At 49.1% G+C, this 18097-nt stretch overlaps 1 protein-coding gene across 1 annotated transcript in view; it reads right to left on the reverse strand.

Moving 5' to 3' along the window:
• The window catches only part of LOC119373190 (serine/threonine-protein phosphatase 4 regulatory subunit 1), a gene marked incomplete in the record, with an annotated part of 89672 nt that overhangs the window by 56252 nt on the left and 15323 nt on the right, over positions 1-18097 (reverse strand). The window contains 1 exon segment of the mRNA XM_037643195.2: positions 16066-16252. Coding sequence (XP_037499123.1) covers positions 16066-16252 — 187 coding nt within the window.

Raw genomic sequence — 18097 nt, forward strand, 5'->3', positions numbered from 1 at the left:
ATCAGGAAAGCAGAAGAAAAAGGACAAGCTGTTGCCATTTTAGGAGGGGAGCATAGAACAAACAGAAGTACACTGCCTCATTCCGAGTATGCGCACAACTGTTCTAACAGCACAACCTTACAGAATTGTGTAACGCATTGTCCGTTGTGGAATAGTTTACAAGCGCGCACATTATCAGACAAACCAGCAACGCTCATCAGACGAAGGCGTAACCAGAAATTTTGCCGAGGTGCTGAATCTTATCAGATGTCCTTGTTCTACTAAAGTAAACGCAAAATTTACTTTTAAACGTGGGGACAGACGGATGCATGGGCAAAACCGGTCCTGAACGCAATTCGGTGTTGGGTTCTTCGAAAACTTTTTCTATACTTCACGCCACAAAAATGGGCAAAACAGCGCTTCAACCAAGAAAATTTCCAAGTTGAAGGGGAAAAAAATAAAAATTGAGGATTTGGTAGGAGCGCTGCGACCCCAGGCGGTGCGTGAGAGAAGAGGGGCTGCGGCGAAGAAGCCCCGCACAAAGCGAGCCGACGGAGGTCATCCCGCAAGCGTGCGGCGCCCGAAGAACGCGAAATCCGGTCCCGGGTCATTGAGAACGCCAGGAATGCGCCGCGGGTAAGTGAGCCAGTAAGGCTGCGCCACTCCTCGCCCAGTCCGCCTGCTGACCACGCGCGGCGCAGACCGTTCCGCGAAATGCCGCCATCTTATACTAGCCCACGTGCAGCATTGGCGCTTGCCTTGAGCTACAGACTATCGCGAGGCGCCAATAAACCAGCCCCCCCTCCCCCTTTCACTCATGACACTTGGCAAAGCGCTCTCTCCGTTCCTACGTTGAACACGCTACCAGGTTCAGACAACGAGTGCAGACAACGCGGTCTGAACGCGAGCGCTGAGGCAGGCACACCCGCAAGAGGCTCGAGCCTATCTCCACCACGGAGTTTTGGCGCCAAAAAATCGGGGAGGGGCGCCGCGCGGCAAACCGATAAAAAGGCGGGAAAGATAGCGAGCCTCGCGCTGCAGAGAACCGGGCCCGCAAGGTCAGGCCGGGCATCCCCGCACATCACGTGACTCCCAACGGCGCATGCGTCACGGGGTCCGCGGCCATGCGCCCATTCTGGCGGTCGATGACACCGGCCCTCGCCCAGTCATCCTTCCTGCTCTCCCTCGCCTTCTTCGACAACGCGGAGAGTAAACACAGCGATCAATCAACACCATCTCGAGGCTCTCACCAGGGCGCTCTTTCCGAGACATGCAGCCTACATCCGTGCCCCATGCACTGACGCCGACCTGCGTGCACGATGCCAACACCCGGCAGACAACACACGACTGCCCTTAGAGAACAAGGCAAATATTCTACGAAGCTGAGCCGGAGAACATTGCTACGCGCTTCCCTTACGCGGACGCATAGGTCATCGAGGCATACTTTTAGAGTAAATTTGTTTTTGTTAAGTTCGTTTTTAAAACGCCAAGCGCGTCCTCAAAATGGATTAGCAAAACTTGCACAACAAATCCAGACATTGAGAAACGGCACAATACTGTTAAGTGTTATGACAGGCTGCACAACAGTAGCATTACTCGGTCGAAGTGCGGTAATAGTTGTCAATGCTAGGGGGTTATCTGCGATGCTCTCCTAGCTCAAGCAATGATGCGTCGTAATACACAAGCCACAAATGAACCACGTGTTTTCGCACGGACCACGATATGTTATCCGGAGGACCCGACACCTACCACGACTGTGACAAAATCTCAGTACGGAATATGTAGGAGCTCATACTTGACAAAGAACTACCCTATTCAGCATTTTTAGTGAAAATTGACAACGAGACTAACCTTACAGAGCAGTACACACACACACACACTACCACAGCAGATGAGTTGTGTGAAACAAAATAATAAGACGATGAGGATGCGAATCCAACGCAGTTTTCGCATCTACATGCGAGACGGAAGCGGGACCTTCTTGGAACCGGGGGCAGTCGCTATGAAATCACGGGAAACATGAGGGTACCAGATGGCTGGTATGGAGAGGGAGACGAGCAACCATCCCACGCGGCTAAACGCGGCTTCACCTACGCGACCGCCCGTGGGGACGGTACGACGCGTAGCTAGAGTTTGTTCACCTCCAGATGTCGCTCGGCGAGCAGAGTACTCTCTGTGAGAAAGAAAAAATAGCGAGTGGAATTTAATCAATACCCTCCTCCCCCTAAGCCATACACGCTGTCGGAGGCAGGAAGCAGCCCAGTTAGCCGCCGACCACACCGGTCGGCTCCTCGCGCCTTCATTTATTCACGCGACTCCCACGCGGCCGCCTTTACGCTTTACTCTAACGGCGCAGTACAACCACTCGCGCGCGCCATGTTCGCTTCACGATTCTGAATTACGATGCCCAAACCTGCGAGTACTTGGAACATGCACGTGTCTGGCGGCAAAGCAGAGCAATTGACAACTCTACTAGGACGAGCTCTACTGAACGACAAGAACTGTGCGCGAAAAGAAAACCCTCCTATAAAAATGCAGAGCATCACCCTCGGTTCGGAGTGCGGCAGGAAGGTGCCACACGCACTCAGACCAGAGGGCGCTCTCTGTAGCAGACAAGAAAGATAACTCACCCCATGAGAGCTCGCGGAAGGCGTGCAGTTAGACGCCATGGCCTGTGCTGCCCCTAGCGGGGGCGTCGCGCGCTACGCGCGATCGTGGCCAGCGCTGGAGTCGGTATCCAAAGACTGAGCCGGGTGCCACGCGGCCGACGTGGGTGTCGGTGCGCTCATCGTGGCGATCCCACGCACGGTCCCGCGCTGCCGAAAGCAGCCCAGGCGTCGCCCTGCGACAGCAGCCAAAGCAGTAGGAGCAGCCAGAAGGCGAGAGCCACGAGGACGCTGTACATGGCCGCCTCGGTGTCGTCGCCGCCCGCTGGCGACGCCATCGCGCCGCCGCCCGGGTGGTCGAACCCGGCCGCGCCCGGTCGGGGAGCGGAAGCGCGTACACGAAGGCCGCGTCCCGGTTAGTCATGGCAGCGCGGCAATGGAGACGCGCCCGGAGGATGGAGCGCCGGCGGCGGCGCCAGAAAGCGGACCCACTCCCTCCCGACCAATCCACGCGGAGGAGAGGAGGCACCATCCGCCGGCGCCCCCATCCGAGCCGCGCGCGCGCCGCCGGGGAAAGTAAAACGAAGCCCCTCTCCACAGCCCATTCAGGGGCCGCCAGTGTGACGCACAAATCCCGATAAGCGTACCATTCCAGCCTCGCCCAACCCGCCAGAGGTTTGGGCCACGAACCGACAGCGTTGACCTACCCGAAGGGCGCGACACATGCCTGAACCGACAGTCGGTCGTGCCGTTCTCCGCAGCAGGCTTATCGTCACTCGCATAGATTTAACTATCGAATTCCAGTCGTTCTCGAGGTCCTTTCAGTCCTTGGGACGCCCACGCCTTCGGAGTAGCGCTGGGGACTACTGCGCAAGTGCTAAACGCGTTACGTTCTGCACACAACCGCTTGGTTATTGTGTGGAACGCTGAATCGTTAACGCCCCCAGTAATTTTTTTAAGCATAGCCTACAGATGCAATATCCTCAACGCGTAGAACAAAGAGCATCAGCAACCCTTTCCTATCGGTAACGCGAACCCACAAAAGAACGCTCCCCATGACCGTTTCACACGAAACACGAAGCCTTGGGCAATGCTTCCATATAAATAATAAGGAATGGTTGAGGGAAAATACAGTGCATATTTATAATACTAACAGACTTGGCACGTGCTGCTCACTATGGATGTTAAGTGTTAAGACTCCGCTCCACGCCACTTAAGACTCCGCTCCACGCCAGTGCTTAATCCCAACTCCCAACAAAGTAGCACTCCCATTGTCACATTATCGAGACCCAACCACGACAATGGAAACATCACTGTCCACGTGTCTAAAGGACGTTAATGCGGAGCACGGTGCGCCAGCAGGGCTGACCATTCAAATAAAAGTTTTATCGTCACAATGCGGTACTCTCCACAGCACGAGTAAAAGACGAAGTCACACCAAGTATCTCCACCGAAATGATCAAGCCAGGGGAAGTTGGACCGAAGCAGCGTCAGTCGTTAGGGGTACGGAAGGAAAGCGCATAAGAAAGGCTGCCAGATACTAGGAGGCCTACCGGATACACTGCGCTGCTCCGCCATGCCACTTATCACGGAAGCCGCGCATGAAGGCGCTGATAGTGGCCCTCAGACTTACGTCGCGATAATGAGCCTGAAGAAAACGTCCACCTCAGACCGCGATAACAAGAAAACCACGAGAGGCGCCTTCAAGCGAATGATCGCAGCAGCTGGTTGCCGCAGGATCTTGCGATGCAGTTTTGAGTGACATCGAGGTTTGATGTAAGTGCATGCAGCCAGTTAACATTCTGCACACGATGAGCTTCAGTATTCCGTATATGATGTACGTACAAAAAAATGTGCACGCTACGGTGAGAGTATGCATTGCAGTTAATAAGCATGACTGTATTTACTCTTAAAAACCACTAACGAGAAAAATTATTTCACTTGTATTAGTAAACTATGCTTTCTCAATACCAAATGCATCACTATCGCCAAGTGCAGACTTCATAGATCAGAAAAATGCTGGGGTGGAACACCTCAAATTCTTTGTCCTTGTGTTTGTGTGGTGTATATACCTACATGCAAGCTGAAAATTTTCGGTGTGGCTTTGAACCCTCCTTCCCATTTTTAAAATAATAATGTGTCTGTAAACTGATGAAGTTTTATTTTTAGCATCAATTTAATCAAAACCTCAAGGGAACAGAAACATTTTGCAACAAGGAAAAGTTCAGTTTGCAGAACTCCTTGTAGTTTTACAACAAAGGAGAAACCACAACAGTAGACAACTGATTAAAGCATCGGCCTCCTTTGCAGGAGACAGTGAGTTGAATTTTCAGTGCAGTACTTTTCACTACTCTTCCCCCTGCCAATGCTGAGCCATATACCCTCATGGGTTGCAGATAAGAGTCTTCCTTATCCTCAAACCACTACTACATAGGAGCTAGTTTTCACAAAGACAGGTAACTACAGCGTAATCCATCACAGCGTTCACACTGGAAATGGCAAGTAAAATGTCTGAATAATTAAATGTGCAGGTTTTATATACAGCAATCTCTATGAAAGGGAACAAGCAAGAGCATGGCAGATGGCCTCATACCTCATATGCAGCACGGCACAGCCGCAACACATGAACATATAAGGAGAGAATGCTGGCATTCCTTCTAATGAGCATTGATTTCGGTAGAGTAGTAGTTGGGGTTTTACATCCGCAAACCACGATATAACTATGAGGGACGTCGTAGTGGAGGGCTCGGGAAATTTCGACCACCTGAGGTTAACGTGCACCTAAATCTAAATACAGTGGCCTCTAGCATTTCGCCTCCATCAAAATGCGGCCACCGCGACCGGGATTCGATCCCGTGACCTTCAGGTTACCAGTCAAGCACCACCAAAAGCGATTTCAGTAGGGACATGGGATAAAGTCATCTCAAAACGCCACACAGGCAGTCATTGCCCCACAACAGGCAAAAATTTGTTCAAAATCACCCCACACACCGCAGTCACAGCAGCTGGCTGACTGTACTCATCTTTGGTTACTAATTGTTAAGAGGACATATTTGCTTATAAAAACTATTCCCACAGACATTAAAATACTAAAATTTTGCCAGCTAGCCCAATTGCAAGAAAACATGTTGCAATGTTGGTGTGATGAGGGAACACCACCGGCAATGTATCAGGCAATTGCATTTAGGTTGTGCTCGAGATACCAAAGGAAAACAATTGGTTCTAAAGAAATTGACAACCATCCACAATGTATTGTATGATTATGCCAACAGAAAGGCTGGAACTCACTGAGACAGGATCAAGAATTACTTTACCTCTGAAATAATATATTTAAACTGGCACATACATAATATGCTGAAACACACTGCAGTGAAACTTGCAACAGGATATACAGGGTGTCTTTTTAGACAGTACAGATGTTTTATAAAAATTTTATGACAGCCACACTCCTGTCGTTTTCACACATGAACGCTATGTCGAGGCAGAAATACTCTCCCGCAGCTAAGATGAAGTTGACACGACTAATCAAGATACACACATTAACTTGAGGGCAGGTGCTTATATTACAAAGCTGTAGTGCGTGGCAATTTATGGCATACCTATTTTTTAGAAATCACAAAAGTTGCTCGTAGTTCGAGATATTCATCATTGTATTTCAAGGATGTGCGGCGGAACACCGGAATGACACATGATAGGAAGGCGAAAAAATTTGGATGAAGGTACGCCAAAGCAGAATCTGGTCAGAAAAATCGGCAAGCATTCTGAAATACCTTAGCATACAGCTTAAAGGGGTAGTGATACAAAATTTCGCGGCAGACATAGCCTGCAGGATCGATTCCTGTAAACATGCGTATATCATCTGCAAAATAACAATAGCAAATATAGCTTGGAAGATATTTTAAATGAATTTTGAAGTTCACAAGAGCGATCGACACCCTCGCGCTATTGACACCCTCTAAGGTGACCCTCGGTGACCCCCCTACTTCCTTCAAGTGACCATGCTGCAACAAGTTATGATGACATCATAGCCGCCAATTTTTTCGCCGCGTTCGCTCCAGCAGCCTACTTCCCGGCGGCTGCTCGAGAGTCTGTGGCAGCGGTGCACGCATTGAATCATTTTTGTGTTTGACGACACTGCTTTCCCATTTCCTCTTCAAAAGGACTTCATTTCCTTGTGCTGTCTGGGCTGCAGTGACAGGCCACAATGCCAAAAGCCTTCTGCACTATTTCTTCCTGCCTATCGAAGGTGGGATCAGGTGTACAGTGATGCTACTGGCTTAGGCCACTTTGGAGCAGCTTTTGGAGCAGGCAAAATTGCGTTTTGGAGCAGCAAAACTAGCTTTTGGAGCAGGTGCTCTGCCTTCAACAATTCATTCTGAGCTGCAGAATTCTTAAAAAAGTAATAAACATCGACCACAGCAGCGTCGACATCCGAGCCAACAGCACTCAAGCCGCGGGCAAATGAGTTGTGCACTTTGTGCAAGCAGCACTCTCCTACATCTATGATATCAGGGTATGCTTCCTGCATCTTTTTTCTGAAGCTTTTCATTGCATTAGGGCCATCCGTAGAAAAGCAAATGACATTTTTCTGCGGGAGGTCCATCATTGCTCTCCGCACTTCACTAGCCAAAATTTCCGAAGTCGCAGAGCCCAACTGGAAAGACTGTAGGTGTTCCACAACTCGCTGCATTTTGTTGGAGAAATGCCTAACTACAACATCAAGTTGTTGGCACCTCTGTTCAGGAAGAGGGGTCTCGTCAATGCTAACAGATAAAACCACATCCGGCTTGTTCAGCTCGTCAAGCACAAGTTTCTTGAAATACGGCCCGAGGCCATCACTAACTATGTAGCATGCCTTGAACCTCTTACAACTAAACTGCTTCGCTGTTTCGGAATCTCCAAATAACTTGGGAAACAAGGCAGTTGCTGTGTCGGCCCACGAGTATGGGATGCCCTTGAGAGTCATGCCAAGCGCAAACAGAGTTTCTGCGTTTGTCACGCGGTCACACTGCAAAACGTTCCATGGACTGCCGAATTCCAAAGTCGGCTGGATCGTTTTCGGCCGCTGCAGCCCACCTGAAGAGTCTCAATGACGACTGGTAGCATCAATGTGCCGTTTCATGGCTGCATGTCGCTTGACTGCTGCTACGCCATGTTGCCTACAGTTGATGCTTTGATTACAAAAAAAAACACACAAAACGCAGTTCCTTCGTCCGCTTGACAGGGGCGTAGCCAGGGGGGGGGGGGTTCAAACCCCCCCGAAATTTTTCACACGCACACACACAAACGCACGCACGAACATACATAAAGTATGGTTGAATCCCCCCCCCCCCCCCCCCCCCCGAAAAAAATTTCTGGCTACGCCCCTGCCGCTTGACAACACCATATTGATACAGTATAACCTCATTACAACAGACCTTCATAGTGAAGAGGATTTTGGTCTGTTGTAAAGGGAGTATTGTAAAATCCAAGTACTGTTACAACAGACTTTCATGTAAACACTGAATGGGTCTGTCGTAACCGGAGAGAATTACTAGTCACAAACATGCTCTTATTTTTAACGGGGGACCAAAAAAAATGCGATTTTTGGAAAATCGCATTTTCAGTTTCTGTAGCCCATTTCTATCTGATTCCAAAATATCTTCAATGAAAACTACGTAGAAGTGCTATAAAAAATTTGTTCTGCGTCTGCCGACTTGGCGAAAATTGCGGAAATATAAAAAAAAGCGTTTTTCAAAATTATAGCTCGGCAACGGCGCAACTGGGAGCCACCATTTTGGGCTCGTCGTAAAGAGCATTTCTCCACGTTCAAGTTCTCCGTTTCAGCTGGCTCCTCCATTCAGTAACAAGCGTACGAAAAACACGTTTTGGCTGCTTCTGCAGTATTACCGCAGAAGCAGCCAAAACGTGTTAATGCTCGCTTCGGGATCGTCGTCTGCTGCTTGCGCGTCGCGAGGTCGTGGCTGTCGAAAATTGCGCTACTTATAGTGACGCGCTCGCACTCATTCTGTGTTTACGGGTCGACGATAATTTGGAACGCTTTAGTTGGGCAGCTGCAAGCGGAAGCTCAATCATCAGATTACGATAGCGCGGCGCACTCGTCGCGAACATCGCAGACGTGCGACTAATAGCGTTGACTCGTTGGACCCGCTGTTCGAGGTTATTCTTATCAGCACTTCGAAGCTTATGACGAAGACCACCGCGGGACAACTCCTTGTACTCGCAATCGAGCATGACGCACTTTGAAACATCGGGCACCGCGGCCACGCACATCGCAACCGAGCTTTCTACTAGATGTCGTGGTTAGGCCTAACTCCGTTCACAGTGCCGATGTACGACCCAAATCCGAACTTTGCGGGCAAGAACATCGCGCTAGCGGACATGCAAAAACGAAGAAGCCGTAATGTCCTTCGTCTCAAGCCACGAATCGCATTGCCCGCTGGCTCCTCAGAACCGCGGATGGGCATTTTGCGCATCGGCAGCGGACCCCCCGGCCAAGCTCGCCGCGCAGCGACCGTGCGGAGAAGCAGTGGCAGCGGCTCGCAGTTTCGCGTGTCAGCGTCCCAAACGCAACACCAAGCACGCTGCGTGCCGTTTTTTTTTTGTCGCTACAGCTAGGCATAGCTGATCATTGACAGACCGGGGATCGGCGGCCTTCGTTCTTAAATCGGTACGTCGATATCCGCGGTGCGCTGCTCCCGTCCCGAAAGTATGCTAAGCGATGTTTGAAGTCTGAAGTTAATGACCGTGGTAGAAAAGTCCGCTCTAAAGGAGTCCTGACAGCCTTGCTGGCCTGAAATTTCAGTCAATTATATGCGAATGTCCGTTGTACCAGAATCCGTTGTAAACGAAACTCAATCAATGGAACTAATACGGAGGTCGGCATAACGCCGCAAATTGGTATGTAATATCCGAATGTCTGTTGTAAACAGATCCGTTGTAACGAGGTTATACTGTATTTTGTCTCCATTTTCATCACTCTCATGGAGAACGTCCGCGTACAGCGCGATGTCGCTCTCAATGGGGGAACCTCATGTAGTTAGTTTCATTTCTGAAAGTCAGAGTACACCCCCTTGGCGCAAGCTTGGCGCAGAATCGCCAAATTTTGAGGAAATGTAGCAGGTTGTAGCAGCCAGGGCACTTTGGCGCAGTCTGGCGCAATTGGCGCAGCGGTAGCATCACTGGGTGTATCGCTGCATGCGTTTCCCCGCGACGAACCTCAGCGGCAGAAGTGGATCGAGTTTGTGCACGCTTGCGGATGTCAGGACTGGTCCCCCGTGTAGAACGGTCGCATTTGCGGGCTCCATTTCGAGGCGTATTGCTTCATGGCAAAGAAGCCAGACTTTGCGCACATGGGTCTTCCAACACAACCTCGTGCACTGCTCACGCCTGGTGCTGTACCAAGCATTCGTCACGTCTGCAGATGCCTCGCAACGAAAACGATGAAAGCGACGACACCGCGCAGCATGTGCAGCAAGCGTGGGAATACGAGCAGACAACGCGAACCACGTGGAAGTGCGTCACAGTTCTGTGTGCTGATGTGATCAAGCGCTGCACCCACTAGGTGGTAATAGTTGCACCCGGAGCTTGTTTTTGAAACCAAAACTGACACTAGTCAGTAATGAGGAGCCTGTAATTAACTATTCGTCGCACGCTGCAGCAAATGATGTGCCGTGTTATGACTAACAGGCCATCAGCAACACACTGCAGCAAAAAAATGAGGCCAAAATTTTTGTGTCGGTACCCCCTCAACGTTTGCGTGCGATCGGTGGTGTCTATCTGATACCTTCTTAAACTATTAAGGGACATAAAGGAAAATGTTAAGTCCACGTTGATTTTTGAAATAGCGTTCCAGAAACCTCTTAGTGCTCGTTTCGTACCAAGGAAATGCTTATTTTGAATGAAAATCACGTTTTAGTTGTCCGCACAGCGTTTGCACAGTTCAAATCACGCGCCTGAAAAGGCCTCCCGACGTAGCGATTGCCTTGCCCAATGTTTCCCACCTTTACCGCCCAGCAGCAGACGCTGTGGTTTCTGCTCTCAAGGGCACTTTCCATTTGGTTGGTCCATTAGAGCGACATTCATGAGCGTGCAAGACACACGTTAACAGTATGCGTTAACGAAGTACCACAGAGACGCGACCGTGCGAGCGGAGTGCAGCCCTGCGCAAACGAAAGTTTCACACACCCCGCGCAGTTTTTCACTATAATGTCATGTTCTTTTTTCCATGAATCAAACAGAAACGCACAAGCAGCATTTTATTAAGTCAGTGCCAGGACGCCACGTATCCCGAAGAGGTGAGAGCGTGGATACGCTCCGAAGACCTGAAGACGCAACGAAGGGCCATCCAGCGGCTTGAGGAGGCTCTGGCGAAGCAACGGAGAAAAGGAGCCGACGACCCGTCCAACGGGCGCGGAGGCACCCGAGTAACTATCGCCTAGTTGGAGCACAACATCCTCGAGGTCTAGGCTCTGAGATTATCGGACTCTAATAGCTGTAATCTTAAGATAGGGAACATCCGCGCCCTGCGAGGCCGGGGACTTCCCACACGCCGGATGTGTAAATAAATGTTATTTCTCTCTCTCTCGGAATGTCCTTTTATTATAAGTAGCTACAATAACAGCGATATATAGTGTCTTACAATTACCTTAATTTCTCGATTACTAGAGCACTGCTATTGATAATATTGACATTTTAGACGTTCTCAAACATTGACCTTTCACTTTGACAAAACAATTAGCCTGTCTGCAAGAAGTGCCGCAGTGGTCGTCCTGGAGTTCTATGCTTCCCAGACAACAAAACGTTGATTTTGTGGTTTTCTTGTGCCCATTCAAAAGAACCATAAGCACCAAATACTATGCGCAAAAGTAAGGCGACGCGCGGGCACTAGTGAGATGACTAGCAGGTTTTCATAACATACGGCCACGGCGCAGCGTCATTCAAATTTTGTCACTCCCATGTGACGGGTAGTTCCGGTTTGACATTTGCGATTTTGCCTTTGAAATTCAATGACTAATATTTGCCGCGAGGGCCTCCATTGGAGAGGCCGGCGCTGCGGTCGTCTTGACGTCACAGATAGGATGCTCCTGCTCGCCTTGCTTCGTAGTTGTGCAACGCGACGTTCAGGTGAAATTGTGGTGCACTAGGATCAATAGACCGATCTCACCGCGAGTTGCACTACGCCACCGCTGCCGCAGTGCATGCCGGTACTTAGAATACTCGGTACGTTCAGCTGCATATAGCTGGTGCATCGGCGAGCTGCATTATCAAGCTTTAGGGGCTGCATTTGGATGAATCGCGATGGTTGGGTTCACGTGCTGCAAGCTGAGATGTTACAACAGTGAAGCAAAAGGACTCGGATTTTACGTGTTTTCAAAGGATGTCAAGCTCCGACAGAAATGTGTGCGACAGTCAACGAAGTCGGACGGAGCGGCAACTACGGCGCACTTTCAACGTGTTGTTCACGGTGTTTGTGAATTGTGTGTGCAATGCATGGTAATTTAGCAACAATCTATTGCGTCATAACAAGCTTTCTGCGCTACTGATGTGCCGGTCAGCGACAGCAAAACTTCATACAACGTGTGCTCGATCCCCTCGTCGGGGCGATCGCCGCCAGCGGCGACAGGTTGGATACAACGTGTTTTCCGGGCAAAACAGAGATTGCTTAAATATATAGCGACACCTAAACCGACCTCTCATCAAAAGCGATCACGACTGTGAAGTGTCTAGCGTGAACGATACCTGTGATACAAGCCAAAGGTATGTTTGCAGCTCGCGCCATGGAGTGCACGGCGAAAATTCGACCGTGCCGGCATCGCAGCCAACTTCGCCGCCGGGATTTTCCCATTCTTTTCGAAATGTGATACAGTAAAAGCTCGTTAATTCGGATTTCACGGGACTGGAAAAAATGTCCGAATTAACCGAATGCCGAATTAACGAATGAACAGGAAAAACATTAAAATCAGGTTGGAGAAGCATACCTTTATTTGCTGAGGTATTTTGTAATGGTCGTCTGCGTTTTCGCACAGATTCCAGCTTACACTACAATTTTTCTTAACTCTTCCAAATGGCCAACAGCACGCAAACTGTGGGAAGTGCTCAGGCAAACGTCCTCTAATATCAAAAGCGCCTCCGAGACTTCCCGTGAGGTGCGATGAGGTCGCAACAGCATTAATAATTCCTTGATCGGGCAGGAGACCAGTCGTGGCGACACAATCATCAATCACGATGTAGTCCCAGAGGGTCATATCTGTGGGAAGGACAGCATCGATGGTCGGGCAGTCATCGTCGGTGCCTCGTCGATGCCATCGTCAGCTACTGCCGCATGCTCAGACCTCACATGTAAACACTGTCACAACGGGCGAAAAAAGAACTCCGCAAGAAGCGACAGTGCCGGCACAACACAAGGGAAAATGGCGGCGGAGGCGCATTGGAGCGAAGAAAGAAGACGCCGACGTTCGGTGACGCTGCGATCGCCCCCACTAGTTGATGACGATGGCGATGTCACTCAGGTTTCGGTTTCGCTCCAGCGGTCCAGCGCTGCTTTACCACACTTTTGTGTAGCGGCAGCCGTCAGCATTCGTCCGAATTAAGCGGTGCGGAGCCCAATTCTGACGAATTAACGAAGGTTTGGTCCCATAGATTAACATGCACTTTGGCCGGGACCAATAGAGCCGTCCGAATTATCCGAATTTCCGAATTAACGGGTGTCGAATTAACGAGCTTTTACTGTATTATCGCGAACGCAGCGTAACAGCGGTAGCAAAGCTTGGCTTCTTATACAGTCGACGTCCAATTTCCCGGACGCCCGAAATTCCGGACATGCCTGATTTCCTGGACACATCTGTGGCACCGTCAAGTTCCCCGTAGAGTCAATGTATTAAAAACTCCGAAATTCCGGACGCTTATAGCCTTCGCCATCCGATTTCCCGGACTTTTTACTGTTAACCGCCGACCCAAAGTCGCCACTGACGCCGCCATGTTGGTTGTTTTCATTTTCATATCCTTGAACCCGCGCATCAGCAGCAACGCCGCACCGCGCCGCGGCTGCCGTAACCTCGAAACCGCACGTGTCAATCCGTTGCCAGCCGTAGCTTAGCCAAGCCAAACCTCACTGTGTTCGTTCACGTGTTGTTTTGTCAGCTGTGCCAGCTCTGCGGTCGTGTCTGTGGTTGATCGTTTGCTGCTGCGTGCTGCCTTCAGTGATCACGTTTCCCGACCTTCAGCATCCACCGAGTTCCTAGCTGTTTCGTGCTGCGCTTTTCGTCGAGCGGATTCGCCGTTTACAGCGATGGCACCGACTGCTCCTTCGTCTTTGTCCGCGCCTTCGAAGCGCACAAAGCCACCTCATAGGCTCACGATGACGAACTGCCATCCGCGGACGTTGCCTTCGACGATCTGCGCGCTGGCGGCGTGTTGATTCCAGCCGAGATAACCCTTGACGCTGACAAAGACCTCGAGCTATGTGCGGAGTTGACCGATGACGAAATCATTCATCAAGTTACGGAGGATTCCGATGACTCCGACACCGAGAACGAAGAGCCAGCTCCTACACAGCCAACGAACACGGAGTTGACGCGAGCACTGATGACACTGTCATTGGTGTACAGCGGCAACATGACGTTGACTGAAATTGAGGCAAACATAATCGCGGGCAAGCGGACCGTGCAAAAGAAAATAACCGACTTCTTTGCGCCCAAGTGCTGACCTATGAAGTAGTGCCGGCCACGTCGTATTTTTTTTTATAAACGGCTCTTTTCAGAGCCACCTAAACAATGCATTGGCTGAATTGCTATGGGAATCTTGTACTCCGGCTGTGACCCTCTTCGTCAGCGAAAAATACCTACCAAAAATGTGCGTTTTCACGTGCATTCGTTTTTCCGGACTGCCCGATTTTCCGGACGTTTTCGCGGTCCCTTGAGGGTCCGGGAAATCGGACGTCGAATGTAAACACCTAAGTCAATAATTCAAAAGTTCATTGAAGAGTTTTTGTTAATCAGCCAAAACAGTGTCATCTTACTGTGGCAAAGTATTTCCGCCTCGACGTGGAGTTCCTGTGCGAAAACGACAGGAGCCTTGCCGTCATAGGCTTTTTAAAAAAAAACTGTAGTGTCTAAACACCCTGTATAATATATTCACATCCACAGAAACATTTTTGCCTAATGTTGCAAATTATGTAAATTTTCATGCCTATTTTGGATCTGCATACAGACAAAAAAGCAAAGGCGTTAAGTGAAAGAACACTGCCCATGTTGCAACCTTCCCCCTCAACAAAACCAGTCACTAGACTACACTGCATTAAACACCATCCATGCCAAGCATAAGCAACTTGTCAGAATCGCCCAACTAGCAATGCTTCGTGCACCAATGTTTCTCTTGCCGCTGGCAGCAATGTGCGTCATTGGGTATGGCCTACAAAGAGGTGGCCACACCTCTATGCCAACACGCAGGCAATTCATGAGCTCTGAAATGGCACGGTATCACATGAGGCCCTTCTCATCCACTTTACAGGTCTATTTTCTAGCTGGAAAGCAATTTCACAAAGCAGAAAAATCTCCTCGACATATCTACAACTTTAAAAAGTCTTTGATCATTTGTTAAGTCATCAATCACAGCATTTCATAGAACAGCTATTCTGCTGCTTACTAGACTTATGTTTCAAATGGCTCGGTGTCTGTCTCATGATGTCTGTTATCAATATCGGTAAGCAGTGTTGGCGGCATGAATAGGCATGAATACGCAGTCAGCAAAAGGAATTGTGCAGATAAAAAATTTACAAATCTTTCCAGACATTTTTCGAGAGAAATGTTCTGGGTACACATACTTGCAAAAGTAGGCTTTCTATCACATCTGAAAAGAGTGCTCAAAAATTGGTGATCAGAGCCAGTTAACTTTACTGTCTCTTCCGCTTGACCAATCGATGCATACAGCTAGATCGCTAGTGTTTGCACACAGCATATACCAGCAGTAGCAAGCAGGATATGGAACTGCTCAACTGCAGAGTCAATTGAGCAGAGTATGACAGTGCATCCATTTGGATTCCTTGTTTTCACAGGTTAAAACAGAAATCTCTATGGAGTGTGGAAGGTACAACATACTGTGGCAGACTGTATTTACTGTGACTACCGTAACAATCTGTATCAATGGGAATAACCAGTATTGCACTCTCCTGTGTTTGCAACTGGCCACAACACATATCAACCTATGTGCCCAAAAGACCGCATCAGAGCTGCTCCAAGGTATGCGAGTTAAATTCATGGACACTGCCCTATACGCACCTTTCCAATAAGGGCTTCTTAAGTGCCGTCGTGCTGCCCTCCGGGCTGTTGCAAATAAATAAGTGTGACCCCCCCCCCCCCCCCCGCACAAAAAAAATCCACTGCTCAGGCACCAATGTCAGCTTTTTGTACTTCCATGCAATGCAATACAGGAGGCGCTCCCACTCCCCGAGGAAAGGTCTATAGTTGGCTCCACAACTCACCGATTGAAGACAATGTCGCTATAAGCGTAGCGTTCCAGCTTTGTGACAGGGTCGGGCTCCTCGAGCTCATGGCGCCGAGCAGAGGGGTCATCATCGTCGTCACAGTCCTCTCCCCGTTGTTCGGCAGAAGCCGCTTCTTGCTCTGCTGCCAACATGGCAAGTGAGAAGTGGCTCCAGCGGCCAAGCTCTGCAAATTATAAATGAAAAGGGCACATGTCCTCTAGTCGTTGCCGTAACCTATTATGCTTCGCAAACATCACGCGCAATAGCCACATCCACATGGCTAACATCACGACCTCTGCTGGCAAAACAGTTTCTTCAAACATTACCTGCACTACGATGCCTATAAATATGTCCTACCGAAATCAGTATATGCACCTCCCATCTGGATTCACTATCTTCAAAAACAGTGCCACAAGACTTGCCCATTCTTCAGATTCCAGTGCCAGCTGTAAAAGCACAATCCTGTTTATCTTTTATCTTCTCGCTGCCAGACTAACTTTTTATTTGAAGTTTTTATCCTTCACTTAATCCTGGGCCTTGCATCCCCCTCATTGCCACTCATTGCACAGGCCATGTATCTCAGGTTGCTCATGTATGTGCTCGCATCAAAACATTTGCTACATCCTCCTTTAATATCTGGGGTTTAACGTCCCAAAACCACGATATGATTATGAGAGACGCCAAAGTGGAGGGCTCCGGAAATTTTGACCACCTGGGGTTCTTCAACGTGCACCTAAAACTAAGTACACGGGCCTCAAACATTTTTGCCCCCATCGAAAACGCAGCCGCCGCGGCCGGGATTCGATCCCGCGACCTTCGGGTCAGCAGTCTAGCGCCATAACCACTAGACCACCGTGGCGGGGGCTACATCCTCCTTTACCAGCAAAGCCAGAGACTAGTACAGCCTTTTCTACATCATTCTCATCCTCTGCCCTTTAACCTTCACAGCAAATGTAAATAACTGTCTTCCACAATAAAGTATATGACGACTGCTTGATTCCATGCAACCTACCCTTTATCTAACGCCTTTCCTGCAGAATAAGGAAAATAGGGTGAAAAAAAAAATAAAATTTGGTGACGTGAGAGAGTTCGACTACAAATAATCACTTGTAATCATCACTCGTAATCAAACTAGCTGCAATAACAAAAAGCCATCCGTGCATCAAGATACATAATAAAATGCTGTTTATTCGTTTCTGTTTGATTCATGGAAAAAGAACCTCTTTGGCATTGCCATGGGGAACGGCACGCGTGGTTCAAAGGTTCCGTTTTCACCAAACTGCGCTTCGCCCGGCGCCCTGCTTCACTCACGCGGTCACGTCTCAGTGGTAGTTTCGGTATCGCATGCTGTCGCGTGTGTTTTGCGCCGCATGCATGTGATGTTGCCGGAAGCCCGAGTGGTGCAAGCTGCCAGTGCACGCCGCCGCAATGTAAAGGCGGGCAACGTTGGGCACGGCAACAGTGACGTGCGAAATGCCGCTTTCAGGCGGGTGATCTGAAGTGGGCTAACGCGATGCGGACCACTAAAACGCGATTTTATTTCAAAATAAGCACTTGCTTGGCATAAAAGTAGCACTATGAGGTTTCTGTACCGCTATTTCAACAATCAACGTCGACTTAATATTTGCCTTTAGTGTCTCTTTTAAACTGACAAAAATTCTTCAGAGCTAGAGCTATGCCTAATGTGTACGTTTTATTGTTTAGCTGCACTATTTTCAAGACTTTAACCACATGTCTACATTATACACTTCCTTGCTACTGCTTTTTTCCTTTTTCTCTGTCACATGAAAAGCGTATTAGAGGGTTTCTACTTTACATAGCTTGTCTGCAATCTCTGTTGCGCAGTGCAAAGGGCTTTCCAAGCAAGCAAAGATGCTTTTAAGAGAAGTAAAGACTGGTTTTCCTTCGGAAGGGCAGCTTTTTAAAACCCTTCAAATGTGCTTCGTAAAAAAACAAAAACTAAGATTTAATTGACAAAATTAGCCAAAATATGCACACCACACTATCAGCCACTACCTATCATACCATA

Source organism: Rhipicephalus sanguineus, chromosome 1 (assembly GCF_013339695.2).
Source record: "Rhipicephalus sanguineus isolate Rsan-2018 chromosome 1, BIME_Rsan_1.4, whole genome shotgun sequence".
Lineage (NCBI taxonomy): Eukaryota > Metazoa > Arthropoda > Arachnida > Ixodida > Ixodidae > Rhipicephalus > Rhipicephalus sanguineus.